The 26299-nt window shown below is 40.9% G+C and overlaps 1 protein-coding gene across 4 annotated transcripts in view; it reads right to left on the bottom strand.

Annotated features, from left to right (window-relative positions):
- REPS2 (RALBP1 associated Eps domain containing 2) overlaps nt 1–23779 on the bottom strand; it is a 95471-nt gene extending 71692 nt beyond the window's left edge. For all 4 annotated transcript variants that reach the window (XM_069002919.1, XM_069002912.1, XM_069002926.1 and 1 more), the window contains exon 1: nt 23530–23779. In XM_069002919.1, coding sequence (XP_068859020.1) covers nt 23530–23754 — 225 coding nt within the window. In that variant the 5' untranslated portion in view covers nt 23755–23779. The remainder of the gene's footprint in view (nt 1–23529) is intronic.
- Nucleotides 23780–26299: the final 2520 nt, after the last annotated feature.

The following is a 26299-nucleotide window of genomic DNA, read 5'->3' on the forward strand; positions in this document are numbered from 1 at the left end:
GGATGCTGAGCCACATGGGTCATGGTTTAATTGTGCAGGATAAATTTGTGTGGGTTGTAGATGACAAAAGATCAAACACAGAGGACACCTAATGTAGTCTGGAAAGAGTACAGAAAAACATCCAATGTTTAGCTTTTTACATTTTAGTGACATCTTGCATCATTGCAGTACAAGGCCTGTAAGGAAATTCAAAATCTTTTGAAGTTTCAGCACAAACATGAGTTTCTGCTGTTTGAGTTCTAATACACAGGATATTACCCAAATAATGAGGTAGTGTGAAAAACTAAAAAGCCACAGGCAGAGGTCACTGGCAGAGGCAGTAATCAAAACTCCACTTTCAGCAGTCATCACTACTTTACTCATTTTGCCAAGCTCTTTTGGCCGCAAGCATCAGTAGCACTGCTGACTACAAGCTCATTGATCCACTCTTCAGGTTTCCTCCCACAAACTCTTAAAAAATCCTAGCCCAAAGCTCAAGAGACTTCTACTTCTTCTCACATTGCCAGCACTGAACCCCTTCCAGAATGCCCCAGCAGTCCAGGGGACAGGTGGCCAGGCTGTACACAGAAGCGCCTGCACAGCTGCAGACCTTCCACCTCCCTGAGCTCACATCCCCGAGTCAGGGCTTGCAGAGGAGACTGGAAAACCCCTCCCTTGGAAGATGTGCTGACAAAGGCTTAGACCTAAATCACTTTGCTCTAAATAAAATGCAATTGAGTCAGCTTTCCCATGACTTTTGGGACAAACCCTTAAGAATGCAGGAGAAGTAACCAGCTTCAACTATTATTGAAAGAAATAAAAGCAGAGGTAGTCACCCTAAACTGAGCTGAGACTTGAATTTTGTGCACCTGTGCTGAACTGTGGATCAGCTGCACAACTGCTGGTGGCTGTGGCTGCCCATGGGATCCACAGGCTGCCCTGCCAAAAGCCCACTGGCACAGGGCCACAGCAGGGGGACAGGCAGGCTCCTAGAGCACCTCTCACTACTTCCATGCAGAAGGCATTCCCAGGACATGCATCTGGGAAATATTCCCAGACCTCACCAAAATACAATGACCCAAACCCAACCAGCGATGATACATAGAAGAGCTGGCCAAAAAAATACAGCAGCAAAGTTATCAGCTCCAGGTTTCTGGATTGAACTTCAGAAAGCCTTGCACATGGATCAAAGCTGGATGGCCTCTCCCACGCAAGACTCTTTAATAGCAAGATTTTTCTACAAGACAAAACTCTAGTTGATCCCTCTGGATCTATTTGTTTTCAGTGGGCCTTGGTTCCAGTAAAAAAATAGAATAAAGCTTTTCTTACACATTTTTGTCTAACATATGATTTATAACACCAGATTTTTTCACTCTGGCCAGTGCAACACAGATGAGTGCTGAAACATTCAGTTCAGCAACACCTTTATGCTTATTTTCATTACATTTCCTCCCTAATCTTTAATGGCTTAAAACAACTCTAAGACCCAAACATCACAATAAGCAAAAATAAATAATATATCACCTAAGAACACCAACTGTCTTGCAAAATCTTCCTTAGCATTACAGAAAGAGGTAATGGCCCAGAATTAAACTTCAGCACATGGTTTTAAAGATTCAGCACACTATTTAGAAAAGCTATTCTTTTTTTAACCACTCACAAAAATTAAATTCTGTACATTAAAAAAGGAGACCAAAAGTCCTACAAACTGTTCTAAATTATGCTTTTTCCAAAACCCCAGAGGGAGTAACTGATGAAGCTTGTTTTCCAAGTCATGGTAGCAGAGTGAAGATTTGTGCAGTTTAAAATTAATTTACATGTTATTAGGAGCATTGCACTCAATTGATGGGCATAACTCACTGACAAAGAGGTAAGTCAGGGGTGAAATTCTGTAAAAGGATTTTCTAACCACCAGGTCAGTGGCAATTTGTGTGGAACAGCTTAGGCTGGTTCACTCTGGAAAGGCAAAAGTCACTTAATGGTGCAGCCTATTTCTCAGCTATCAGATATGCTGCATGATCCATCACACATTACTGCTGCAGCCATTTCTGCTCAACTTTTCTCTCACATTCTGATAATGATGGCCTAACTTGCACTTGCAAGAGACTATCAAAAATTGCTTTGGACTTCTAAGACACCAATAATTCTCCACACAGGGTATCTGTGCACCAAACCAAGGAACTTGCACACATGCACAGCCGAGGGGAGCAACCCAATGGCCAAGATTTGCTACAGATATGCAAATCCTAGTTTCATTTCTCCATTCTTGGCACAACTTTCAACAAACATTTATGGCTCAAAATAGCAAATTAATAAGGGAGAAATTAAAATATTGCACAGAAAGAAGACTGCTGATTTATTTGATTCTGAAGAGATGGGTAAAATGGAGAGTGATCTGTGACCAGTGTTGCACACTGATTTTAGATCTCCAAAGGCACTAATGATCACTTCAGGAAACATACTACTATCTGCAAATCAAGAAACAAAGGTCCAGTCAAATCTTAGTGATTCTATAAGGATATGAGTATAGCTGTTTGTGATCCAGGTCTCATTTAATACAGAATTCAAAACACTCTGTGAATTCCATATCAAATGAGACCTGGATCACAAATAGCTATGCTCATATCTATTTGTGATTGACACAAAGTACATGAGCTAGCACTTAGCTTTAACCCTGCAAGAAATCCTTCTGCAATCAAATGGGACAATTCACAAATGGAGCATAACCCAAAACCAGGACAATAAGTCTGCATTTGCCTTAGGAAGACAGCTACATGCTTGTCTTCTGTTGTGCTGCATACTCAGTATTTACAATCTACTCTAATAACTACTATATTAAGCAATTATTTTGCATTGGCCCATCATTCAAGAAAAAGGAGCTCAGCAGAGATGCACTGGGAAAGAGCAACCACGTACCACTTCCACTCATGGCTGTTGCTGAAACACCTTCTCCAGCTCTCGGCACAGTTGTGTGTGCAAGAGGAGCTCACAAGGTACTTGAAATGCAAAATTATTCAGTTTCTCATTTCTTTGCTTTTAATGCAACAATTAACAACATGCTTATTTTGATGCACCTCCATTATTGAGGAGAAAACACAGCAGGCAAAGTATTTAAGAATATTAGCTGTAAGGCTTTTATGACTTTCACAGGAGTTTCTGAATTAATCTAGAAAAACAAAAGGACATCTGCATACATTACTAAATATCAGAACAAAAAATTATTTGCAAAAGCTTGTCACATGCAGCTTTTCTAAATATCTGCTCATTTTTAGCATTATTTTGCTTCAATATTGAAAATTAAGCCTATGCACCAGGAGAGTGAATGAACTAGTTAGCAATCATTTTTCCTTTCAATTGCTTTATTTTCTTTCTTGTTCTTTAATACTGGGAAGTTTTATATTTAGGCAGAAGTCGCTAGGCAAATTATTGCTTAAAGTAAATGAAAGCTAAATACCAGAACCCAAGTCTGTGTTGCATGCCAATTTATGTCTTAAAGGCAGCAGCCTCTCTTCCTTCTCCTAACCTTCTGCCTTATACTCTGCACAATTTCTGCACTAAATGAAACAAGAGTCCTGCAGCGCAAATAGTTTATCGTGCAATTAAACCTCACAACACACTCACAAAAGGAGCCAAAGTGCAGCAGCTTTAAAAAATAACCCAAACTGCAGAAGACAGAAATTATATTTTACTAAGCACATACTCTTTGAATGCCTGAGCTAGAAATTCTTTTCTTCTAAATTTCTCTCTCAGATTCACATTAAAACAACCCCATGTGAATTCACTAGGAAAGCTCAAGGGTTGAAAACCCCTGAGTTCTTAACTACTATGTAAGTTTGAAGCCTAACTGAGAACAAGCAAAAGTGCTTAGCAAATATATATTCTTTCCCCTATTTTCCTTGACTAAACCATTTAAACTCCTCAGAGTGCAGAAACTGTTTAAGCTTTTAATTCCCTTGGTGCTTTTGCACAGGAATCTGTTGGCTTAGTAGACTTACAACAACCACTTTGTTAGGCACGAGAAGCAAGATAACAAGGCAAGTCCTATTCCCAGCACTCCCCTTCACTCCAGTCCCACCTAACAAATATTGCTCTACCACCCCAGCTGCTGCCCAGCAAGACTGCCACAGAAAGTGCTGTCAGTTTGGGATTATCTCAAGTTTTATTTTACACTGGGAAATTAAATTTCAGATGCTCTTATTACTGACAACTTACTGAAAGCAAGTTTAAATGGAACAGGAAAATATCTGAATACAACAGAAGACACATTATTGCCACATTTCTTCACTTGGAATTTTTCAACTATGGCTTAGTTTTATTTTGCTGTTGAAACTGGGTATACAGTCAGAAAGCAGGAGTGATTTTTACATGTGTAATATTTACAAAATCTTATAGTAGATTTAGATTACATTTCATCATTAGATTTAAGAGTAGGCTGACAGGGAAAGAAGGGCTGATGCAAGATACTGGGAGTTTTTGGAGGGAGAGGGAGGCCTTATAAGTTGCTGGGGCTTGCATAGGGGAAGAAGAGCAGTTTTACATTTGCTCTCCTGGTGATCCATCCACCAAGAAACCCAAAAAGCACCTCCACTGATGATCTGCTTCTCCCCACAGTTGTGGGCTCATTGCTGGCAAGCATGACTGGGAGTTTTTTATTTTTTCAAGTCCTTTGCCATACTAACTTTCTAAGTTGTCCTATAGCATCTGTACAGAGGAGTTTCAACCTCTAGAAAAAATTATTTCAAGCAGAAAAAAAATCAAACTATTTACCCACAAGAACTTTCTCTCTAGAAACAAATCAGTGTATACATATTTTGCAATGCTATCTGAAAGACTCTCAGATTTTATTAAAAAGTGAAACATCAAGATAAAATGATTTTTTAAAAAATCTATGGTATGACACCAGTTCTGAATTAAAACAACTTGCCTACTCTAACTAGCAACAAGAAGTTAAAAGCACCACTGTCCATTATACAGTTTTAAAAATGTAAACTTCCTAACTCTCAGAAAAAAATCTGGTGAGTACAAATTCTTAAAATATTTGGGAGAAAAATTAAAAAAATAAAAGCCTTTTCTCAACATGTATGGCAGATACACTGTATTTACTACATTTCAAAACCCTGTTGGGATTGATGTCACAAATAATTCTGACTCTCAGCATTGTATGTATCTTACTAGCACAAAGAGGGTATTTAATACTGAAACATAAAATACAGCTTTGAGGAGTTCTGTGCCTATAGGTTCAGGTGATCTTGAGGTACATGCAAAACCAGGATGATTTTAACTGCAACAAATGACAAACTGTGCTACCTTTTCCTCACAAATAAACCCTAAGAACTACATAAATCTACTGATAATCGATATGTTCCTATGCAAACAATCACAAAAACATTGTGACAATTGCAAATGTCACAATGCATTAAGAAGCAAAAAGCATTCAAAATGCCACATAAATAATACAGTTTACGAACACCAATTAAAAATATTTTTGAGAAAGACAACCTTATTCTTAAAATAGACATGCCCTTTTAGAAACCTATTTGCTTACCTATATGTTTCATCCTTCCAGATGCAGAAATATAGAAAACCTTTTGTTCACAATGAACAAGTCACACAAAAATGACTCAGTTGAACTACAGTTTATAATAGAATTTATTTGTATTCTGTACCTTTCTTTTTAATGTCACAATATTTGGGCAGCATACCCACGCTCTTATTGTTTTAAATCTCTCAGAACTGCTTTCACAATAATAATTCCCACAACACTGAAAATCTTTGGCACTATACTTTAATGTCAAAAGGAATTAATTCAAACTCAAAGAATACAAAACCTTTTGTCCTTTTTAACAAGACGTTTCAATGAGGTATATAATTGTATTTATTGCACATCAAGAGCACAAATTTAACTCAGATTGCATAAGAATATCAGAATTATTTTTTCCTGCTTGCTAAAAAAGTTGGAGGCATTTCCATGTAGTATTAACCTTAAAAACCTTGACACTCCCACAGGAAACTGCTTTTCTACAAAAACTTTGGGAAGGGTTCAACTTGGATTCCTGAGCAAGACATTGACAATCCATTTGGGTCCCAACCTACAACACAGCCCACAGATGAGAGCACAGCATATGGAAACCCAACACATTGAACAAGCCCACATCAGATGAAACTTTGAGAATAGGAGGAGCTGAATGGAAGGTAACAAAACAAACAATTCTAGAGTTTAACATTTTTGCTAAGTCTCCTTTTTAAACATTCTGTAATGAAATTGTTATCACAGTAATTGCTGATCTTCTGTAAGTCTTGACAGACATATGAGATGGCAATCATCCAACTTGTTTTGCCCCCAAGAATTTATTATATGACTTGTTTTTAAAGGAATTAATAAGAAACATTTCCTACACAGAAAGGAATTTACTATGAATTTATTCCCTTACAGAGGGAATTTTAATTTTGGGGCTGTTTTTTTCAGTTTGGTGCCATTAGTTCCAGCTGAGGGCCCTTTGAACACTGGGCACTGTTATGAGGCTTTTATTTTCTGGTCCACAACTGATGTTGGTTTCAGGGACAAAAAGTGTCTGTGACCACACAAGGAAGCCACTAGCAGTTGTATGTTTTTAAAACTAGAATTTAAAGGAAAGAAAACAGACACAGGTGAACACACCATGCAACACAATCCACCATTTCAACATCTCTGTAGGAACTCTTAACTTCAACCCTGCCTTGCTGGAAACTAACATGCTTTTATGAACCTCAAAATCTTCATGAACTCTTTATGCATTAGCCCACTGGGGCAAGGAGACAGTTTTGGGGCAGGCAATGACCCCAGACACAATTCACTGATGGACAGCAAAGATCCTGCAGTTGGTTGATGCATTTTGGCTGTCTTAAGAGTCGTGATCTGTGGTTGTGATCAGCAGAATGGGTAGTACAGCCCTATCCACAGGGAGGACCTCTCCTGGCACTGCAGCTCCCCAGGGCCTTTGAAAACATACCAGTGTGCCTCAGACACAAGGGAGTCCCCCTCAGAAATCAGAGGAAAGCCACAGTAAAATTCCCACTTCTCTGAAGAAATCACTCCCATATGGGCTTTATTCTTCTGTCCAGTGTGACCTTTGTACTGTTTTCTGTCTTATTAGCAAATGCTACCTCAAGATTCTTGGCAAAAAACTTTCTCTACTTGCACTTTCCCAAGACTTCCTGCAGAAATGTCCAAATGTAAATGCCAGTTTGCAGCACTAAACTAAAAGGAGGCATGGTAACAGTTGGCTTAAAAAAGGAGACGAATAATCTGTTCTTTATATCCTCTGTACACAGGATATAAACAACATAAGGCTTAAAAACAACCTTAAACCCAAAGGTAAGGCAGCAGTAGAGTCCATTACCTATAAAAGTTTTAGAGTTAGCACAAGGATTAACAATTTGCTCAACACATGGAAATGGGATTTTGCTATGGACAGGAAAGGGTATTTAGGGATCATCCAAGGTTCTTTCCATGCTTGTAGATTATTCAGCCTCCTTTAAAGATGTGGCGAATGTGATCACACCACACAATACTCTCACCAATACACTTCATAACTCATTAGCTTTGGTGCCCACTTGGTTTGAAAGAAGGGCAGAGGTGTCAAGAAAAGCATCTCCCAGACCATGATTTTCACAGGTCTTATCAGTACCACTGACACAGCTCAGCCCCTTCCCTATGCTGACACAGCCATCAGATGTCATGAGTTGTTTCTGAACCAGTTAATGTTTCTGCTACCACTGGCCCATGAAAAGTGCTATGCTGTGTTCACGCTGCCACTTGCCTTTTTCCTATGAAAATGCAGTGTGGAAGGCCAGAAGCAAGAGATGGGAGCCCAGGGGCAACTCTTAGGACACAAGTCCTAAGTCCTGAAAGATAAAATTGTGTCCACTGGTCCCTACATCAGCAGCCATTTCAAGAAAAAACTACAGAAAGATTGCTAATTTTCAATAACACCTAACATCGACAAAAACCTCAGACATGCTCTTACTGATTATCCTTTCTTTTATTTCCTGTCACACCTTGAACAGTGAAAATTACAAAGTCCTGTCTTACTGGGCAGCCTTCTTACTAATGAACAAACCTTCTTCCTTTTATACACTAAAGGGATCCACGATCACTCCAGATTCACAGGTCTTCCTCCCTACTGGCTTCTTGCTCTAAAAGCAGCAGAGCCAGTAATAAGAGCAGAGGAATATTCAGACCCAGCTGAGCAGGGCTACAGGGACAAAGGTGTGCACTGCCCATTGTCGTATCCTGCTTCTCAGAGGAAGTTCAGCCCTGGCATTTTCAGAACATGCACAAACATCTCTCTAGACTGGGGAAGCTGGTTAAACACAAGCATACATCCTCTGAAATTATTTTCCATTCCAAACAGTCTTTCAAACAAACCACGTTGCAAGCATTTTATACAGCTTAAGACCTGGAACACATTTACAAAGTCAAAAGGTACACAGTCAAGGAAAGTTTAGCTCATAATTAGATAACCTTACACAATTTTTTCCAAGATTTGGTATCAGCAAAAACACTTTTGCCATGAAATGAATGGTGGAGTTTGTTATTTTTAAATTCCACTGGATGTAGTTGTGCAGGTTTTGTACAAGAAAGTATTTTCCTGCAATGTTTATACTTAAACATTTCTATAAGAAAAATTTAAAAGTAAGACAAATGTTCCTTCCAAGTTAAGAACAACAGCAGAGAAATAGTGAGAAATAAAGCAAAGTCATTTTTACTCATAGTAAAAACCACTTGTTTTTTTAAAGATTAAAAAAATAATAATCTGTAAATACTTTCTGAATGTTCCACAGTCTTCTTAATTAAGAATGAAATAGATACGGAGATAATTAATGAGATAGATATATCACAAAAGAAATGTTTTGTATAAGACAATCTTGCTGCCAAGGAGACTTAAGCAAGCAGAAGAATCTCCTGCACACCAGCACAACTAGGGCAGTTCCCTCACCACAGGCAGTGGAACTTCCTGCAGGGAAACCACTGCTAAAGGATCTAGACTTCTTAGACACAGCTGAAGAAATGAATGCCTCCTCACACAAGTGCGTGAGGAATGAGAAAATGGCAATGATATTGGGTATTTAATTTAGAAGCGGCCATCAGCTGCAACATGCTGAGCTGGCCCACTGTGTGAGGGGGGCTCATCTCCTTATTGTGCCAAGGATAACCCACCTATTCATCTGAATCCCCAATATGATACATCATTTGGGGTCACAGGGAACCTGGGCCTAAGTACAATTTAAAAGAAAAAACAGGGGGGAAAGGGGGGAAGGAGCAGTCATGTTCTCTCCAGCTCCCAGGCAGATGGCAGTCACAAAGAATGGAAACACTAGCAGAAAGAACTGGCACAAAAGGAACAAGAATAGTGCTGGGGCACATTGTCTTCAGCTTCACGGGGAGTTAGAGGGAATTTATAGGACAGACGGCTCCCAAAGCCCTGCAGTGATCAGCTGGGGGTGCAGGTGATCTTGCAAAGCACTCTGTGGGCAAGGGGCGCCTGCAAACAGAACTCCTGGCAAGCCCTTAGGGGACAACATTAAACCTCTCAGTGGCTGTGGCCTATTAAATAGCAGAATATATGAGAATCCGTCTCCACCAATGTCCAAGCACTTGCTTTTTTTCTTAATGCCAGAAAACTAAGGAAACCAAGGAGGCGATAGGATTCAGCTCTAGTTTCAAGGAAATCTTCTCAAAGTAATACATTTTAGCAAGACATACAATTAAAAAAAAGCCCTAAGAAAAGCTGACAAAAAGAACAAGAACACATCCCTTCCGTTTCTCATCCCACTATTTATTTATTTCCTGGCAGATGCAGAGAAGTGTTGAACCAGCAGCTCTCTTGGCTGGTGGAAGTCGCCAGCTGGAAACCAGGGGAACAAAGAGCAGTGCAGGTGGAGCCGCGTGGGAAGAGACAGGGGGAGCAAAGATGGGCACAAAAATAGCGGCACAGAGCAGATATGGACGCCCGTCCCTTTTGCTCTTCTCCACTCACTACTACAGTGATTTTTAAAATGCTATTTTACAGCCATCTTTTATCTCATCCCCACACCACTCTTTAGAATCACAGAATCATTTAGGTTGAAAAAGACCCTAATTGAGTCCAACTGTTAGCCCAGCACTGCTCCACAGATGGTGACTTGACCACTTCCCTGGGCAGCCTACATCAGTCAAGGAGATGTCTTTGAGCAGCAAAACCAATAAACCCCAGCATTCTGTAGACCCTTGTCTTGAGGTGACATTCCTTTAATGTTTAACATGGGCTGATTTCCTTTTGGAACCTTCCTCTCAGCAGCAAAATTAATAGGGTTTTCTTTTACCAAATGACTTAGTCTTCCACATAACTCTCAGGAACTCTTCAAAGTCTCTCAGTTTTCTTGAAATTTTGTTGATATAGTTAACAAATTCAGAAGTTACTACTGGGCTGAATTAATAGCATCATTGCACAAGCCGCACCTCTTTCGAAAATCGGACCAAAGAAACCTCAGCCCATGACATAGGAAATTGACAAATTTTACACTACAGTAAGAAAGGTGAAGTAGAGTAAGTAGCAATAAAGGAGACCATCTCTTTTTTTTTAGCTGAAAGCACACAGCTATGTAGGAAATGGCAAAACCTTTCAGAAATATAGGTTTGTGTTTAGTCATATAGTGATAACAAAAAGACCATTAGTTGATAGGTCATTTCTAGCAGGAGATAAAATCTTGAATTGAATAAAGAACAGGGTGACACATTAAGCCAACCCCTAATGTGGTACCAGATGAGGGATGCCTTTCCTGCAGTATACATTACACAGAATATACAGAAACCCAAAGGTGTCTTCAGCCATTTGACCATTTAATGGTTAATGACACTGACGGGTGTTCACACAAGGATAAAAATAGCCTTCATATTATCCTTGCAACCTTGGCAATAAATGAGCTATTGCTGCTACAGAGGGGTAAACTGAATGTTCTATTGCAAATTAGTACTTCTAGCATTGTGCTTGCAGCAGTTCTAGACAGACCACAAGAAAAGGGGAACTCTAACAAAGAGTAAGACTATCATTATTAAAAGCACTGACAGAAAATTCTAACAGAACAGAAACATCAGCAGCAAAGCAAAAGAAACATTTTATATTACATAGTACTAAAAAGCCATTTGAGGTTAAAAAAATTTTAAGTGTGAAGTTTGGGAAGTGGTTCACTATGGCAATGTATATTAGCTTATGATTCAAACACCTTTCCTTGGAACGACACAACTCCATTTTGCTCTTTCATTAAGAAACTATAGCCCTGGCCATCTTACAGCAATGGTGAACTGTTTTTGAAATGGCTTAATGTTCTCCTACGAAGGAAAATTTCTGTACAATGTTTCTTGCAAGACATATTGTCTTGAAAGTGTCATCAGGAAGCAAAGCAAACTTTCAGGTATTTAAAGTTGGCCCAAATAATATCACTGCTCCAAAAGAAGTTTTTCTCCACAGAGTCACATATCACCCAAGCCACTCAACGAGACAGTGCTGTGGAAAATGTAGAAATGCTGTTCTGGGCCAATGCCAATTTGACCATAGGATGGTCCTGCAACTCCAGATTTAGGGCCCTATATATTACCAGAATTCTCCATATGGAAGGGAATAGGAACACATAAAGCTAGACAGCACTACTCATCCACTCATTTAAATGTATTTCACATCTGCAGGACACACCGCTCCTCTTTCTCTTCATTAAAATGTCAAACACTCATGATTTGAAACTTAACTTGACCAACTTACTAGAAGGACTATAAAAGTATTATGGTGCTTAACTGTTAATTAGATGGTTACTAATATTTGCACTTACATGTTGCCAAATAATTTAAACTATAAAATTTAAACTGTGTAGTAAGGAAAAAAAAAGATTCACAAATGTCTCTTTTACTTTCGCCCTTCTGGATGTTTCACTCCCTCAGAGATGTTTACTTTAAGGTCTGTCCTTCAGTACCTGAACAGAAGACCTTCATTCCACTTCCAGAGTAATCTCTTTTGTTGCAGGGCTTTAATTTAGTAGTGATACTGAAACAAAGTGCCTTGCTAGACTTTAGTAAACTAAAGCTTTACCTCTTGCACACTTCCCCTGCAATCAAATATATGCATAGTAAGTAATGCAATCTAAAAACAGCTAATGAGTATTTCCTATGGAAAAATACTCCTTTGGAGAGTATACTCCTCAAGGACAGTCCTGATTTAGACTAGATCAAATAAAAGATATAATTACTATAATATAGCTGTGGGTGGAGGAGGGGGTGGAGAGAGTGAGAAAGAAAATGAGGGACTGATAACTTGATGTAAATGACACTAAGAATTATTTTCCTGCTGACATCAGCACTGGCCAGAACTGTTCTTTCTTGTTCTGAAACGTTTGCTCTGGCCTGTGAACCTGGGACCTGTCATGCTGTGAAGTAGCAGGTGCTGTAACATCGTCAACCCCAGGCTCCCCATCCTGGTTCCTTCCTCTCACAACACTTAAAAGATGTTTTGACAGACACAACTTCACAGCTGTACTATTATAGAGGTATATGTATCTCCAGAATAATAATATAGTGCTGTTTTTAAAAAGAAGTCCATGGTTTAGCGAGGGTAGCAACAGGAAACAATACAATTGCAAAAAACCCCCAAGCATACTATTTGTTACAGGGGTACATCTCCACCATATATCAGGCATAGAAAACAGAAAGCTGAGGCTCTCTTCATTTCTAACCTTGGCAGCACCTCGTGAAAAACTCAACCTAAAAACTGGGTAAGATTTTGGCTCCAAATTTTGTTTTGGGGAATTTTGGGGCGTTGGTTATTTGTTTTGGGTTTGGTCCTTCTATTGCTATTGCCAGGTTTTCCTTGAGATTACCCAAAGACTTTGTAGGAAGCTTCAGATCTCAGCAGAGTTTTAAACCTCATGTTATCCCTCTTTAAAGGTTACTGGGTTCTAGCCTGTTTCATCTTCCATCTGCAGCAGACATTTATATTTATAACCTGCTCATCACCATGATACCTACAGCACCTAATAAAAACCAGAAACAAGCAGCTTCCTGGACCCTGCCTTTTATTACTCAACAACAGACAACAGCTCTTAACAACATAATTGGGATTTATTTATTTTTGCCTTCTGATCTCCTCCCAAACCAGACAAGGCCCAATAAACACTGGCCACCTCGATGACTCCTTCAGGCTTCTCCTCTTTCACATCCACTGCTTCCAATGACATTCACTGCTGTCCTGCTTCTACTTAACCTCCCTCAACCTCAGGTAAGGTCTCTGCTTATATATTCTTATAAGAGAAAACTAGTTTCAGCCTATCTATTCTTTATGCTTCCAACCAGCACCATAAGGGATCTCCAGTAAGTACCAGGAGCACAAAAAGCTGCTGGGAGGCATGAACTTTGCAGGTACCAAACACAGAAAGGAACCCAGCCTGTAACCCAGACATCAGCCCACCATGACCTGCAGAAATGTGCTACCTACTTTGGAATAGGTTTGTTTCTCCTTCTCACGCTTCTTAAAAAGGGTATTACTGTCTATTAGGTACAAAGGAAAATTTGTTTCCATTAATACTGAAGTCGGAGTTTACAGAAGAGACAGCCTGAACATATGGGACAGGTCCAGGTAGCTAAATACGAGAGCACTTATAGCAGTTACAATTATCTAGGTCTTCCACAAATTTCAGCAATAATAGAGAAAAAGCTCATTCTTCAGAGATTTAAACATTTAATTCTTGCTTATCAGAATGAGTTATGGACAACTCTGCATGGCAGATCTGACAGCTAGTGTCCATCGTTCTGAAAGCAGTGGCAGAAAGCATTTAAAGTTGCTAAAAACCACTGGAGTTAACATCCAGAAGTGGCGAACACTTTGAAAAAGTGAGAAATCCTCCCCAACTACATGGCAGCCATGAGATCCAGTCACCTTGACCTAGACTAAATGAAAATTCTGCAACATCTTGAAGCTCTTCCCCCCCAAAAAAAAAACAAACCAACAATCCACTACAATTCCAATGAACCTTCCAAATTTCTGCCATGAAATGAAATGGGTTTTTCCAAGTCACCTAAATACAAAGGTACCATATAGCCCCATGGAAGCTGATGTTTTGAGGTTTCACAGCTTTGTGGGTCCTCAGCAGATGACATCCAAGGCACCACAGTCTCCCTTCTGAACAGGCTGCCTGGCCACCATCACTTCTATCTGTAATGGCAGAATTAGTGTAAGGAACAGAAAGCAACTAGAAATGATGCACACAAACAACCTCTTGCCAAAATTCACGTGTTTAAGATGTCACAGTGCTTCAACATCCAAGCACTTCAAAACAAAAGTGTTTTTATTTAATTCAACGAATTACAAGTTTTTAAACATTTCCAAAGCAACTTCTCTTGCAAACATTGTTAAATTTGCCCTGGAAGACCAGAAGACGTTCTGGCATTTCCCATAAAAATGCAGTTCTGGGTTTTGTTCCACTTTCAGACAAAATGAGACTTAACTAATACAGAAGAAAACAGAAATTCTGTGACATATGATGCATTTTTGCCACAAATCTCTTACAGACATATCTCCCACTCCATCAAAATATTTTTTTTTCCTAAAATGAGCATCTTTCTTCCACAGTTACTGTTATGTGTTTTTTTTAGACTGGCTACCCCAAAAAACCCTGATGCTTCCTGTATCCCTCCTGTTTTATCATATTTGGCATGTTTCCTGAGTTCACTTCCCTAGCACTTACAACTACAGAGGTCCTCTTAAAGGCAATGCAGCAAACAGACAAAACATTATCTCCTAAAGTTGTGCAGTTATCTTAATCAATATCATTAAAACCCTTCTTTAGCTGAGAGTTATGGACTATTTTTATAAGACTGAAGAATTGTCAAAAGTTTTCTTAACTGAAGGCATACCCTAATAGCGAATTCCATTGCACATGATATATGCAGAAGACACTTCCTGCCCTTCCTTGATCTTATATCACATTTACCTGTAGTTGGAATCAACACATCTTTTGGAAAAGCAGGTTAAATTTTTTCTCTTCCACACCACTAAACAAAACACTAAAATTATCGCTATTTCACCCAACATGCTGGCACCTCATGTGCAGAAATGCATCATTCAGTTGGTGAGAATCTACTTGTTTGTCCAAACCAGGAGTTCACCCTCGATTCAGCTAAAGAGCACAGGATTTCAAAGCAGCAACACTGGAGTCAAAGACAACACTGTTTCCAGTGCCCATGCACAGTCTGCCAGCATTTACAGCACATCTTCTATCATGATTTGTATTTGCATTTCTATCTGTACACAGTAAAGGAAAAGCAGCCTATGGATACAGATGCTCTTATAAAGACAGCGATTATTCAGAGGAGGGAAAGCAAAAAAAGAAAAAGTTTTAAATACATACAGAATCACAGGATTGAGTTTTGGCCTCCCTCCCCTTTTATTCTTATTTTTGACATTTGGAACCTCAAAGTACTTCACCTTTTACTGCTCCACTGCTGTTACTGTTCACAACAAAATAATTCTGACTCTATTTGTTAGCCCACAGCAATCACCCTGTTTTGCAAATGATTAGACACATTGTTTTGTTCCGAATACCATCATCTTGGCTTCCATAGGACATCATTGTGTAAATTATGCCAGAAGTAAATAATGCATGAAATGTGAAATGTTGCCTTTGCCAAAGCTGATCTAATGTTTCTTGGTGTGGAAAGAGACCTTAAGAAAAAAGAAAATATTTAAAGAAAAGGTAAATTGATTTGAAAGGCTGACACCAAAAAACCACTTGAAATTTATAATCATAATAATAAAGTAATGCTACAGAAATTTTCTATTGAAAGTAGAATTCAGCTCCATGACTCATACCAGAGTGAGCAAGCAGACACCATGGACCATGTTCAGACAGTTTGAATTCAAGCTTAGCCAAGTGTTTCCCATTAGCCAACTCTAAATTTTTTAGTGCCACCAAGACAGTGGGAATTATGAGTCTCAAATCCAGCATTTTATTATGGCTTGACCCAAAGGAGCATCTCCCCACCATTTCCTGATAACGAAGGGGACCGACCCAGTCCTGCATTATTCAGACTGTAGGACTACACAGGTGCAGGGGTAAAATACTAGAACCAACATTTGCAGCTTTTTAGGAGGGGGGAAAGACTGCAGGGCAGAAAAAAATATCCTACAGACATAAAAAGTAAAGCAGAAGAAAACGCTGAAGATGTGCTCTGGTAGTCAAGCTATCGAAAGTTTCTCAAGACCCCCCCTTTTTTGTAGGCTTCACAGTGATGTGTGTGGGGCACTCCTGTAGCTCTGCTCAGCACCGTGTGCTCGGTGCAAAGGCCTGCATGGCTCAAACAGGCACAAGAGATGATTTAACAGGCAGCCACTGTGTAACCTCAGGGTCGTTTCAAGCAGCCTGTTCCTGACCAGAGAGTGCCCAGGCTACACGTCAGAGGAGCATCTTCAACACCCCTCTGCAAACGTACCACCCCATCTGAAACAACTGGCAGCACCAAGTGTCTGAACTTCAGTGTTTGCAGGGCAGCTTTTTTGAAAAAATTAGCTTTTAAAAACATTATTTAAGTCCAAAGACATAAGACCCTAATTCCATAATTATCTAGATAAAGACCTGTCTCGTCAGTTGGTCATCATTAAAACAAGATTCTTACTTTTTAAAAATAAATATGGTAACATTTTTGTTCTTACAACAAAGTAATAATTTAAAACGTATTTGAGCAGCCACATCACCTATACATCTTAATTCTTATTTTATAAGAAATTTTCTCCACTATAATCTTTAACCTACTTGTGTGGGTATGTATGACATATGCAAAGTTAAATTTAGCTGAAAACTGGAATTCATTTAAAAATACACAGTCTTCATCTGCTAAAAACCAAAAGCTACACATTTCTTATATATACAAAGATTTGGAACTTTATAAACACATGTTTTGTCTTTTAAACACCTTGATAAATGAAGTAAATATAATTTGCAGTTAATGATTTCTCTGATTATTTCTGGTCACTGTGTCCTACCAGATCACAGAACTAATGGATCTCATCCCACCATATCCTTCCACCTCATCATCATATCTAAATGGCAGGAGTAAAAAAAAAAGAAATTTAAAAAAACAATGATAAACAAAAAAATGTTATTCCCAACAGAGTTCTCTATTTTATGCAGTGGCACCTAATAATGCTGCTGAATACAATGGATAAAGAAAATACTCCCTCTGTTCAGGAAGAGGGGATTACTATTCGTCCACAGTTGATTTTCTACTCCAGCAACCTTTTCAAGTTAATTATCCACTAACTCAGCTGTTAAACTGTTTGACTGTCTCAAAAGTTGAACTAGTACATATGGCTCATTAATGTTTTATTTTACCATGCTGTTGGTATGTTTAGATGTCAATACATCAAAGAATCTTGCTTTACAGATATTATATCAGATGTATTTCTCAAATCATAGTATTTTAAATTTAAATAGGTCATTTATCCTGATTCCTTGCCAGAGAAATGCTTGTTCCATCTTTCATGAATCTATCTTGGCTAAGTTTTTCAGCTCAGCTAAATTCATGTTTTCAGACTTTATACCATCCCTCTTTCACAGGGGCTGTTTGAGCCAGATTCAGCCACTGAAGTGAACTGTGTTCAACATCTCCTTTGCAAAACATACTGTGGCAACATCATCAATCTGTGTATAAACACCACAGTACTGACAGCAGATTGCTGTAGATACACATATGACTAAGGAGGGGTTATACTCAACCTTTTGGTTGCACTTATGTAAGTACCATGACAAAACCACTTACTGAAAACATAAAAACCATTCTTCATTGTTCCTGCTTCATACTGCATCAACATCTCATGAAGAAAGTTAACTCTTTTTAATCCCAATGGATCTTTTTCCCCCATCCCTTTTGTAGCATCATTTTAAATCACTGGCACAGCAAAGCATTATTTTCCTGGGAAATTAAATAATTAATTGACACTTGGCTATTATGAGGGTTAATTACTGAAGGCTGCAGGCCCTGCCCAGGCTAATTCTGACCATCCCACTGAATGTCTATGGCAAGCAGGTCTAAGAGTCTGTTTTACAGTGTGATTTGAAACACACTTGGAAGGAATGGGTTCTACAAATCATCTACTGTGTATCTCAGCATTGAGGTACTCAAAACTACTAATCCGGTAAGGAATGCCTATGAAGTGATAGTTTACATCATAAAAAAAAACATTTAAAGATGTACTAAGACATCAATTTTATTTTTTTTACAGAACACATCAGCAAGATCACTCCACGTAAAGTTTTACCCTTTCCCTCGTTACAATTTAGAAATTTTTTTTAATAACAGTACTACCCTGACTTCTACATCTGAATTTTTCATTTTCCTACTTACATAAACACAAGTTTGCTTGTGACTCTAGAAAGGCAACAACAGTTTAGGAGATTGTGGTCAGAAGTACTGATACTGAAATGTCAGTTTTCCTTTCCTCTTCTTGCTGCACTGCTTACATGAAGTTGTACCCTGCTTTTGTTTCTTCCTGACTCAAAGGCATCAGTAGGATGCAACTTCTCTCTAACACCACTTTTTGATGGACCTACTGTTCAGTCAGCAAAATCACACTGCCAGCACAAGCATAATGCCACATTCTGTCAACAGCTGCAACAGAGTGAACTTTATTTTTGTAAAGTAACATTGAGTTACTTCCCTCACTCAAACAGCTAGCATTGCAACTGCTACAGTTCCTTTCCTTTTCTGCCTGTTTGAGGCAGACAGTTTCACCCCAGCTATCACGCAGGTAATAATTTATCCTTATGGAATTAAGAAAAATAAATTTCAGAAAGCCAATCCTTACTGGCATTTTTCCAAAGAAATATCAATTTAACTATTTTTTTTTTATTATTCTATTCACACTTCTGCTTTTTGAACACATAATACAGTTAAAATGTAGAATTGTAACTATAGAGACAAGGCACAATAAACACGAGTTAACTCACGAAGTCTGCGGAAGAAAAGCACGACCGTTTGTCTGTGTTCCCTATTCACACAGTACTGGAAGGAGAGTCCCAGCTAAAAATGCAGTGCCTGTACAGCTCCAGCATCACACAATTAGTACTTGTCATCTTGGAGCTCAAAATAACACAGTGTGTTCATTTGCAGAGGAAAGAATGCGTTTTCTTAGGAAATTGGATCTCTGTGCTGATAGTGCCAAGTCCACAAATAAGATTAAGGTTTATAAAAGTGAGAATTAAAGATACTGCCAGACAACCAAGTGAGAATTAATCAAGTAAGTTAGAAACTAATGAAAAGAAATAAGCATTTTAGTGTAAATCTGAAGTCCAATTCTGCTCCTCAATTTCTTAAGACAAAATATTCAGTGACAACAGTAATGTCAACAAACAGCAGAACTAGCACAAGGTACCTCTCCTTTGCTGATCAGGGGGCAGTGATCCTGTAAAGCATTATTTTATCTGAAATGCCTGCAGACATCAGCCCATTGGTAGTTGGCACCCACAACAAACACACTTGGGGTCCCAGACTCAAGCAGCAGAGGCTGCATGTACTTGCTGGTGACCAGCTTCAAAATAGGGTCACAAGTCAACTGCCCCAAATGAGACAAGGCAAACCAGGCATTGCCAGCACCTGGCACAGCCGTCCATGTGGAGCACTGACATCCCAATGCACTCAGGGAGCATAATCCAACAGATCTTCCAAGGAATAGGCCCAAAACCCCAGACAGTTTGCCCACATGGGCACGCTAACCTGTTTTTGTCATCCACTGATGGTCAACAGTGGTGCCTCCTGCCTTCCTCCCTCACCTCTGCCTGCTGTTTCCCCTTGTTAGAAGGGTTACTGATATTGATCTATGTAACAAAGCATGCTGTGGGATCACCTTCACTTCAGCAGTATTTTTGTGGCCCCAGTAAGTCAAAAACATCTACTTTTTTTAAAATTTGATTTTTCTTTGCATAAATTCAGTTCTTTCCCCCTTTGTTAGGAGCCTAAAGCATAGATAACACCATTTTCAATCTCATCAACACAGATGTATATATATAAATCCAGCTGATGCTGCTGAATTTCTTCTAATTCTGACAGTGTACATAAGTGCATGGTGCATGACTAGTCTGCTCCTTCTCCTTCAACGTAAATACTGTAAAAAATAAAAACAACCCCAGCACCGATCTTTCAGGCAAATAATTACAGACGTTTTGCAGAGTTACTTTAAAAGCCCCTGGTAAAAGATCTGCCACAAGCTTTGTGCAATTCTAAATAAAATCTTAATGGTTCTGTCTTTACCCACACAATATGTCTAGCCAAAGACTTTCAGTACACGGGGGAGGTATGATTATACAGTCCAAAAAACCCATGCTGTTCTGTCCCTGTCATGGCCTTCTCTGTCCCGTGAAGAGTGTCTGACATTTTTAATTTTAGTGCTAACTTCAACCTTTTTTCCAGAACTGAAATAACTCTTGCTGAGTTCATTGTTCAATTCCTGTCTGTAAGTAAAGCAAAATCAGAACAACCTCTGCTGTACCCCACTGCCCAGCAGAATTGCTGGCTTTAATGAGCCTGGGTGTAATGAATCTGTGTTCAATCAGTTCATTCTTAGCAAGACCCCGGACTCTCGGGTGCACGCCATCTGCTCTGACTGACCCGGCTGCTTTTGGATTTTTTCCATTTATTCCAGCATTTCCTCTTCTGGCACATGCTCTCGCATTCCCTACCTGCTCTCTTGTTAGCTAGCATCTTTCATCCATGTAACTTCTTGGATTAAGCCAACTAACCTTTAAACCAAACCAAACCCTTGCCTGTTTGCTGTCTGACAGCACACACCACTGCTTTTCCTACAGGAACTGACATCAGCAGCACTACTCCATCTAGGATGCACCCACTGATATTTGTCTAGACAGCAAACCCTGCCATTACAGGTAAAGAAGTGGAAGGAGATTTCCTGTAATGCTTGAGAACACCATCCTGATGAGTAATAAATCTCAATCAAAGAATGTATAAGGAAAAGCTCCTTCTTTCTCAAAGATTTATCCCACTTATTACACGGAAAACAACAGCACAGGTTTGAAACTGCCACGGCACTAAATGTCAGTTCTGGAAGCATCCTGATTTGTTAAACTACTCCTCAGTGAATGCCTTGAGAATAAAAAGCTGCAAATTGCACATTGCTTACAAAACCATCTATAACTGTCTCTTGCTATAGCCCATGCAAGGGCCAGAGAATGGTGTTAAGTACCTTCTGGACTGTGCAGACTCTGCTTAGTAGAAATCCAGAATTGGTTTCCAAACCAAATCTCCCCATTTCTGACATGAATAAGCTCAGCATGACCATTTCTCAGTTGGTCAGTAGGGATGCTGCCTATATATGAAGCACTAATAGTGACAGATGGGATTTTTAAAAGCATTAAAGAAAACCAAAAAACATTCATAGTCAAAAATTATTTCAAAGAAAACATGTTATCTTAACCCAAATGAGCTCTCTTGCCCTAAAATAGGTGTCCCCTGTACTAACAGAAAACATATACTATGAATCTCTGTGTCTTGCTCCCCTAACTGTTAGAATGGTAGGATTTTCTAAAGTGAAAATATTAAATTGAATTTTTGCAATATAATAAGAAAAAACATCAGAAAAATAACTCAAACAACATTGTGGGATTTTCCCTATCAAAAAATCCCCATTTGCAATTTATTTTCTTTAACTCATTCTTTTAATTCATTTTTTCCTGAAGTCTGAGTAAATGTAAGAATACCTGACAGCGGTGGGTTCTGAGGACAGACACACCAGCAGTAGAGCAGAATGCCACTGTGATTAGTGCCCTGTAAACAAGAGGAGGAAGGAAGGAAGGAAAAAGAGAAGCAGACCCAGATCCCACAGGCCTTATTATCTGAATATTCCTGAAGGTAATTACAGGCTTGTTTGCTAGTAATGTTCTCCTCACCATATAAATATACCTGGAAATAATCTAAAATAGTAAAAACCTCCAGAACATTAAAAGCAACCAACAAACAAATCCAAAAACAAAACCAAAATCAATACCTCACCATTTCCGGGCTTAAATCACACATTACTATCAAAACGACCCTGAAAATAAACTATGATGATAACATGATCATAAATTTCACTTAAATGATAGAGTAAGAAACTACGTCGTGAAAATAAGAGGTTTTTTCCATAGTTCTTTGAAAAATTAAGTGACTATTTGGATAAGCCTTCTTACTTTAAATTAAATGTCCCATGCTTCCTCTTTGCAAAAAGAGGAAAGAGGAAGAACACTCTTAGTGCTGTATCTATGTGAAATCTCTACTTTCACCACTCGATTCACCTGCAAGACCAAGGTCACAGTGAGGCTCAATACAAGGTAGTAATACAGTGCTTGTATGTAATGTTTTTCTTTTACTGATCAGGTAAGGAGCACAAGTAGGAAGAAAAATATTCTTGAAACACCACAGTTTTCGTTCAGAATCCCCTGTACAATATGAATTTATATAACCCATTAAGAAATGATCTACCAGCTATTAGGACAGCAGTAGAGTTGAATACTCTCAGGCAGTGCCAAGGTACATGAGCTCGATTTCAACTTAACTTTTTTCTGCTTGATAAGTAAAACTATTGAAAAACAAAATTCCTGAAAATAGAAGTTAAATAAATAAATAAATAAATAAATAAATAAACAAACAGAAATATCCTATCTCTGTTCAGGAAGTATTAGGAAACTACAGTATGTTAGCTAAATTACTAATCCGCAGGTGGAGAAGACCACTTCTTCCCTCTTCCTGGAAACTGGCTGGCACAAGCCTTCTCCCACGCCGGAGAAGCTTTTCTTCAAACAGCAGGAGGGCTCTGCCACACAGCCCCTGTTGGGGACCACTTCTGGGGCTCTGCTGCTCTGACGGGTGAGACCCTCGCACCTCGATGTATTCGCGCTCAAGAACTGACAAAAACACCGCAACATCATTTTACCTACGGATTTTTTTTCCACTGAAACAACATTTAGGGAAAAACCCTCAGTGGTAAACCAGGAATCTAGCACATGGCACGTCCTTTCACACAACTGCCTTTATGACTTTCGGGACCCTCTCGAGAAAGAACACAGCACTACCGACCTGACAGGGAGAGCCCGCGGGGTGCGCAGCGCTCTCGGGTGCCCAGCCCGGCACCGGGTGGCACAGAGGGGCACGGGCGGCCCCTCACGCACCCACACCCGGAGGGCAGAACCCCTGAGAGCTGCGCGCCGACACTGCCAGCGCCTGTCTGGAGCAGGCAAGCGGGCACGGAGCAGCTCCAGCACCGCCGCTGCGGGGCGGGACCGGCCCCGCTCCGCTCTGCCCCGCCGCGAACAGGGCTGTGCCCGGTCCCGGCCCCGCGGGCACCGCAGGGGCACCGGCCCGCCCGCAGCCCCCAACTTCCAGGCGGAGGCAGCGCCAGCCCCTCTCCCGAAGGGCTGCGGGAGCAGATCCCGTCCCGCACCCCCCAAAACCGCCCGCACCCCGCAGCTCCGGGGGGAGCTGGAGCCGGACACCCCCGGACCCACCTGGTGCAGCGTGTCCGGGGGCAGCTGGGAGGCCCGGAACAGCTCGCCCACGCTGCTGCCCCCGGCGGCCGCCTCGGGGGGCGGACAGCACCGCGAGAAGAGCTCGGAGTAGCGCTGCTGCTCGGTCTCGCTCAGGGGCAGGAGCAGACCCCCGGTGCCGGCGGCAGCGGCGGCGGCGGCAGCAGCAGCAGCGGGGCCGGACCCCCCCGCCGGCCCCTGCTCCATGGCGGGGCGGCGCAGGCAGAGCCGCTCGGCGGGGCAGCGGGTACCGCGCCGCCGGGGAGCGGGGGGACGGCCGGGGGGACGGGAGGTGTGGCGGGGGGACGGGAGGTGGGGCGGGAGGTGTGGCGGGGGCCGGGGGCGGTGCCGCGCTGCGGCGGGGAAGGTGCAGTCCCCGCCCGGTGAGCGCCGCGCCGGCTCCGCAGTGCCCCGGCCGCTGCCGCCGGCCCCGCCTCTGCCCTCCCCGCGGCCGCTCCGGCTGGCAGCGCTCGCCTGCGCTCCCGAGCCTCCCGCTCCTGCCCCGCTGCGGGACGGCGCCCACCGCTCAGCAGCACGCGGGTTTCTCCCCAGATCGTAGAATCAATGGAATGGCTTGGATTGGAAGAGACCTTAAAGAATGTCTCGTTCCCACCTCCCTGCCATGGGCAGGGATACCTCCCGCTTGACCAGGTTGCTTAATGCCCCATTCAGCCTGGCCTTGAACACTGCCAGGGACGGAGCATCGCTCACCAGTAGCGTTTTCGAAGTACCACCTGCTGCCCACCCACGTGGGCACCGCAGGAAAGAAATGCCATAATTCGATACCCTGCAGTGAGACCTAATCAATAAGCCATGACGGTTTGAGAGAGAAGCATCTCACCGTGTTCTCTATAGTCTTTGCTTTAAGGTGAAGGGTAAAGAGCCCCCTTATTCATGGAGACAAGATTCCTCTTTATTACTCCTCTGTCAGCAGTGACACTGTAAATGTTCCCTTTACAGGTTGAGCAACACCTTAAAAGTCAGGCAGGTCACGACCGAGCTGGGAGGGCTGGATACATCTCAGCCAGGAGGTTGTTTGTGTGTCGTACTGGTTTTTGCAGCCTTTCTTCCCAGCAGCTCTTTGGGGAATTTCAAAGAATAAGCTAATCAGCCTGAAGGCGATCCTTGTAAATATCGGTGACCCACAGAGGAGTCAACAAGTTCTCTTCACAGCAGCTTTGGTGCAGAGACATGGCCTGGCGCAGGAGAAATCAGACCACCTGATGTTTGCTTTCAGTCCTGTACCGTTAGCAATGTCGGGCTAGCGTTGTTACCTGTTACTGAATGCAAAATCCTTGGGAAGTCAGTGTGGTTTATTTTTTATATGCTTCTTTACTATTAATTCTTAAAAATATATGAAATCCAAATGTAATAATTTTACATAACATTTATACTAGAAAATAGTTCATTTATGGGCTGTAAGGCCAAAAAAAAATTATAAACTTGTCACCTCTGTTCTTGTTAACTGAACACCGTTACCTCCTTTTAAATCTTTTTTAAGCTACTTTATCATCTTCACACCACACATCTGTGCCTCCTTCTCACTTGCACAAAACATGCAAACTCTTAATTCCTCTAATTCGAAATGAAGATCTGTTCCTGCCTTCTCAACGTGTGGAATGCTGAATGGGTTGTTAGATGCAGCTATTAGCAGGTGAATAATTGATACTTGTGTTTAAGGATGGAGTGTTATGGAGAAATCTTTTTTTTTTTAGGGACAGAAGATTGTCATGGTATTTTCTCATTTTAAAACATATTGTTATGAAGGAGGGCAAGACTATTTCAGCAACTGAATCTTGTAGCCACACTTAAAGTGGCAAATATCCATAGTAGCTCAAAAAAATTAAGCAAGTCTTCTTGAGAAGGCTCTGCAGAGCAGAGAATGAATGACCCCTCAACTGCAACTCCCAACCTGGAGAGTCCTAAAATGTCACTGGCCTTTTTCTGTATCTTCATCCAGGTACAAGGTACTGCTCTGAGGAAATGGTGCCAGCCATGTGGAGAGGATGTAGGGCCATACCTAACTGTTGCCATATTTAACTATGTGACTCTCATGATAAAATATCTTCAAAGTAGTTTATGGAAGAACAGCTGGCTTCCAGCTGAACTTGAACAGGAGAGATGTTATTCTGAGACACAAAAGAAAACACTGTGAATAATTTGTGTTAACTGTGCATTTTCATGTGCCTGAAGATGCTCACTGATAAGAGACCAGCTCAATACTTGTGATGCTAATGTCTCATCACAACAAATATGCCCTTTGCCAACACTCCAGCAAACACCATTGGATCTTTGTTGATGTGTCAGCCAGTTCTTCAAAGTTTTTCTAAGGTGGACCCTGGCAGGAAGATTTTGGAAACACACACTGTCCAGAACACAATAGTCTGTCTCACCAGCCACACCTCTTACTGCCAACACACACAGCTGCTTTTTTTTTCTCCTTTGGACAATTTTCTCTTCTTCCTTGACCTTTAAAACTTGCATTCCTCTCTCCATACAGCCCACTCTCATCAGAAATGACACAGTGGCTGTGTTCACAACCAGTCTACCCCAGTATTGTAATCTCCAACGTTGTCTCCAAGACATGAAAGAAGTGAACTACCACAAGCTGAGGGAGGAGGCAGAGAAATCCATGCCTCTTATGTCTGCAAAGTACGTGTGAGCCTAGAGGTGTACCAGGTGTGAGCTGACCACCCCTGTTTGCCTTTGGGGTGCTCAGGTGTCTGCCTGCTCCCTGCAGGTGTTCTGCACT

This window comes from Aphelocoma coerulescens, chromosome 1, assembly GCF_041296385.1.
Source record: "Aphelocoma coerulescens isolate FSJ_1873_10779 chromosome 1, UR_Acoe_1.0, whole genome shotgun sequence".
NCBI classification, from domain to species: Eukaryota; Metazoa; Chordata; class Aves; order Passeriformes; family Corvidae; genus Aphelocoma; species Aphelocoma coerulescens.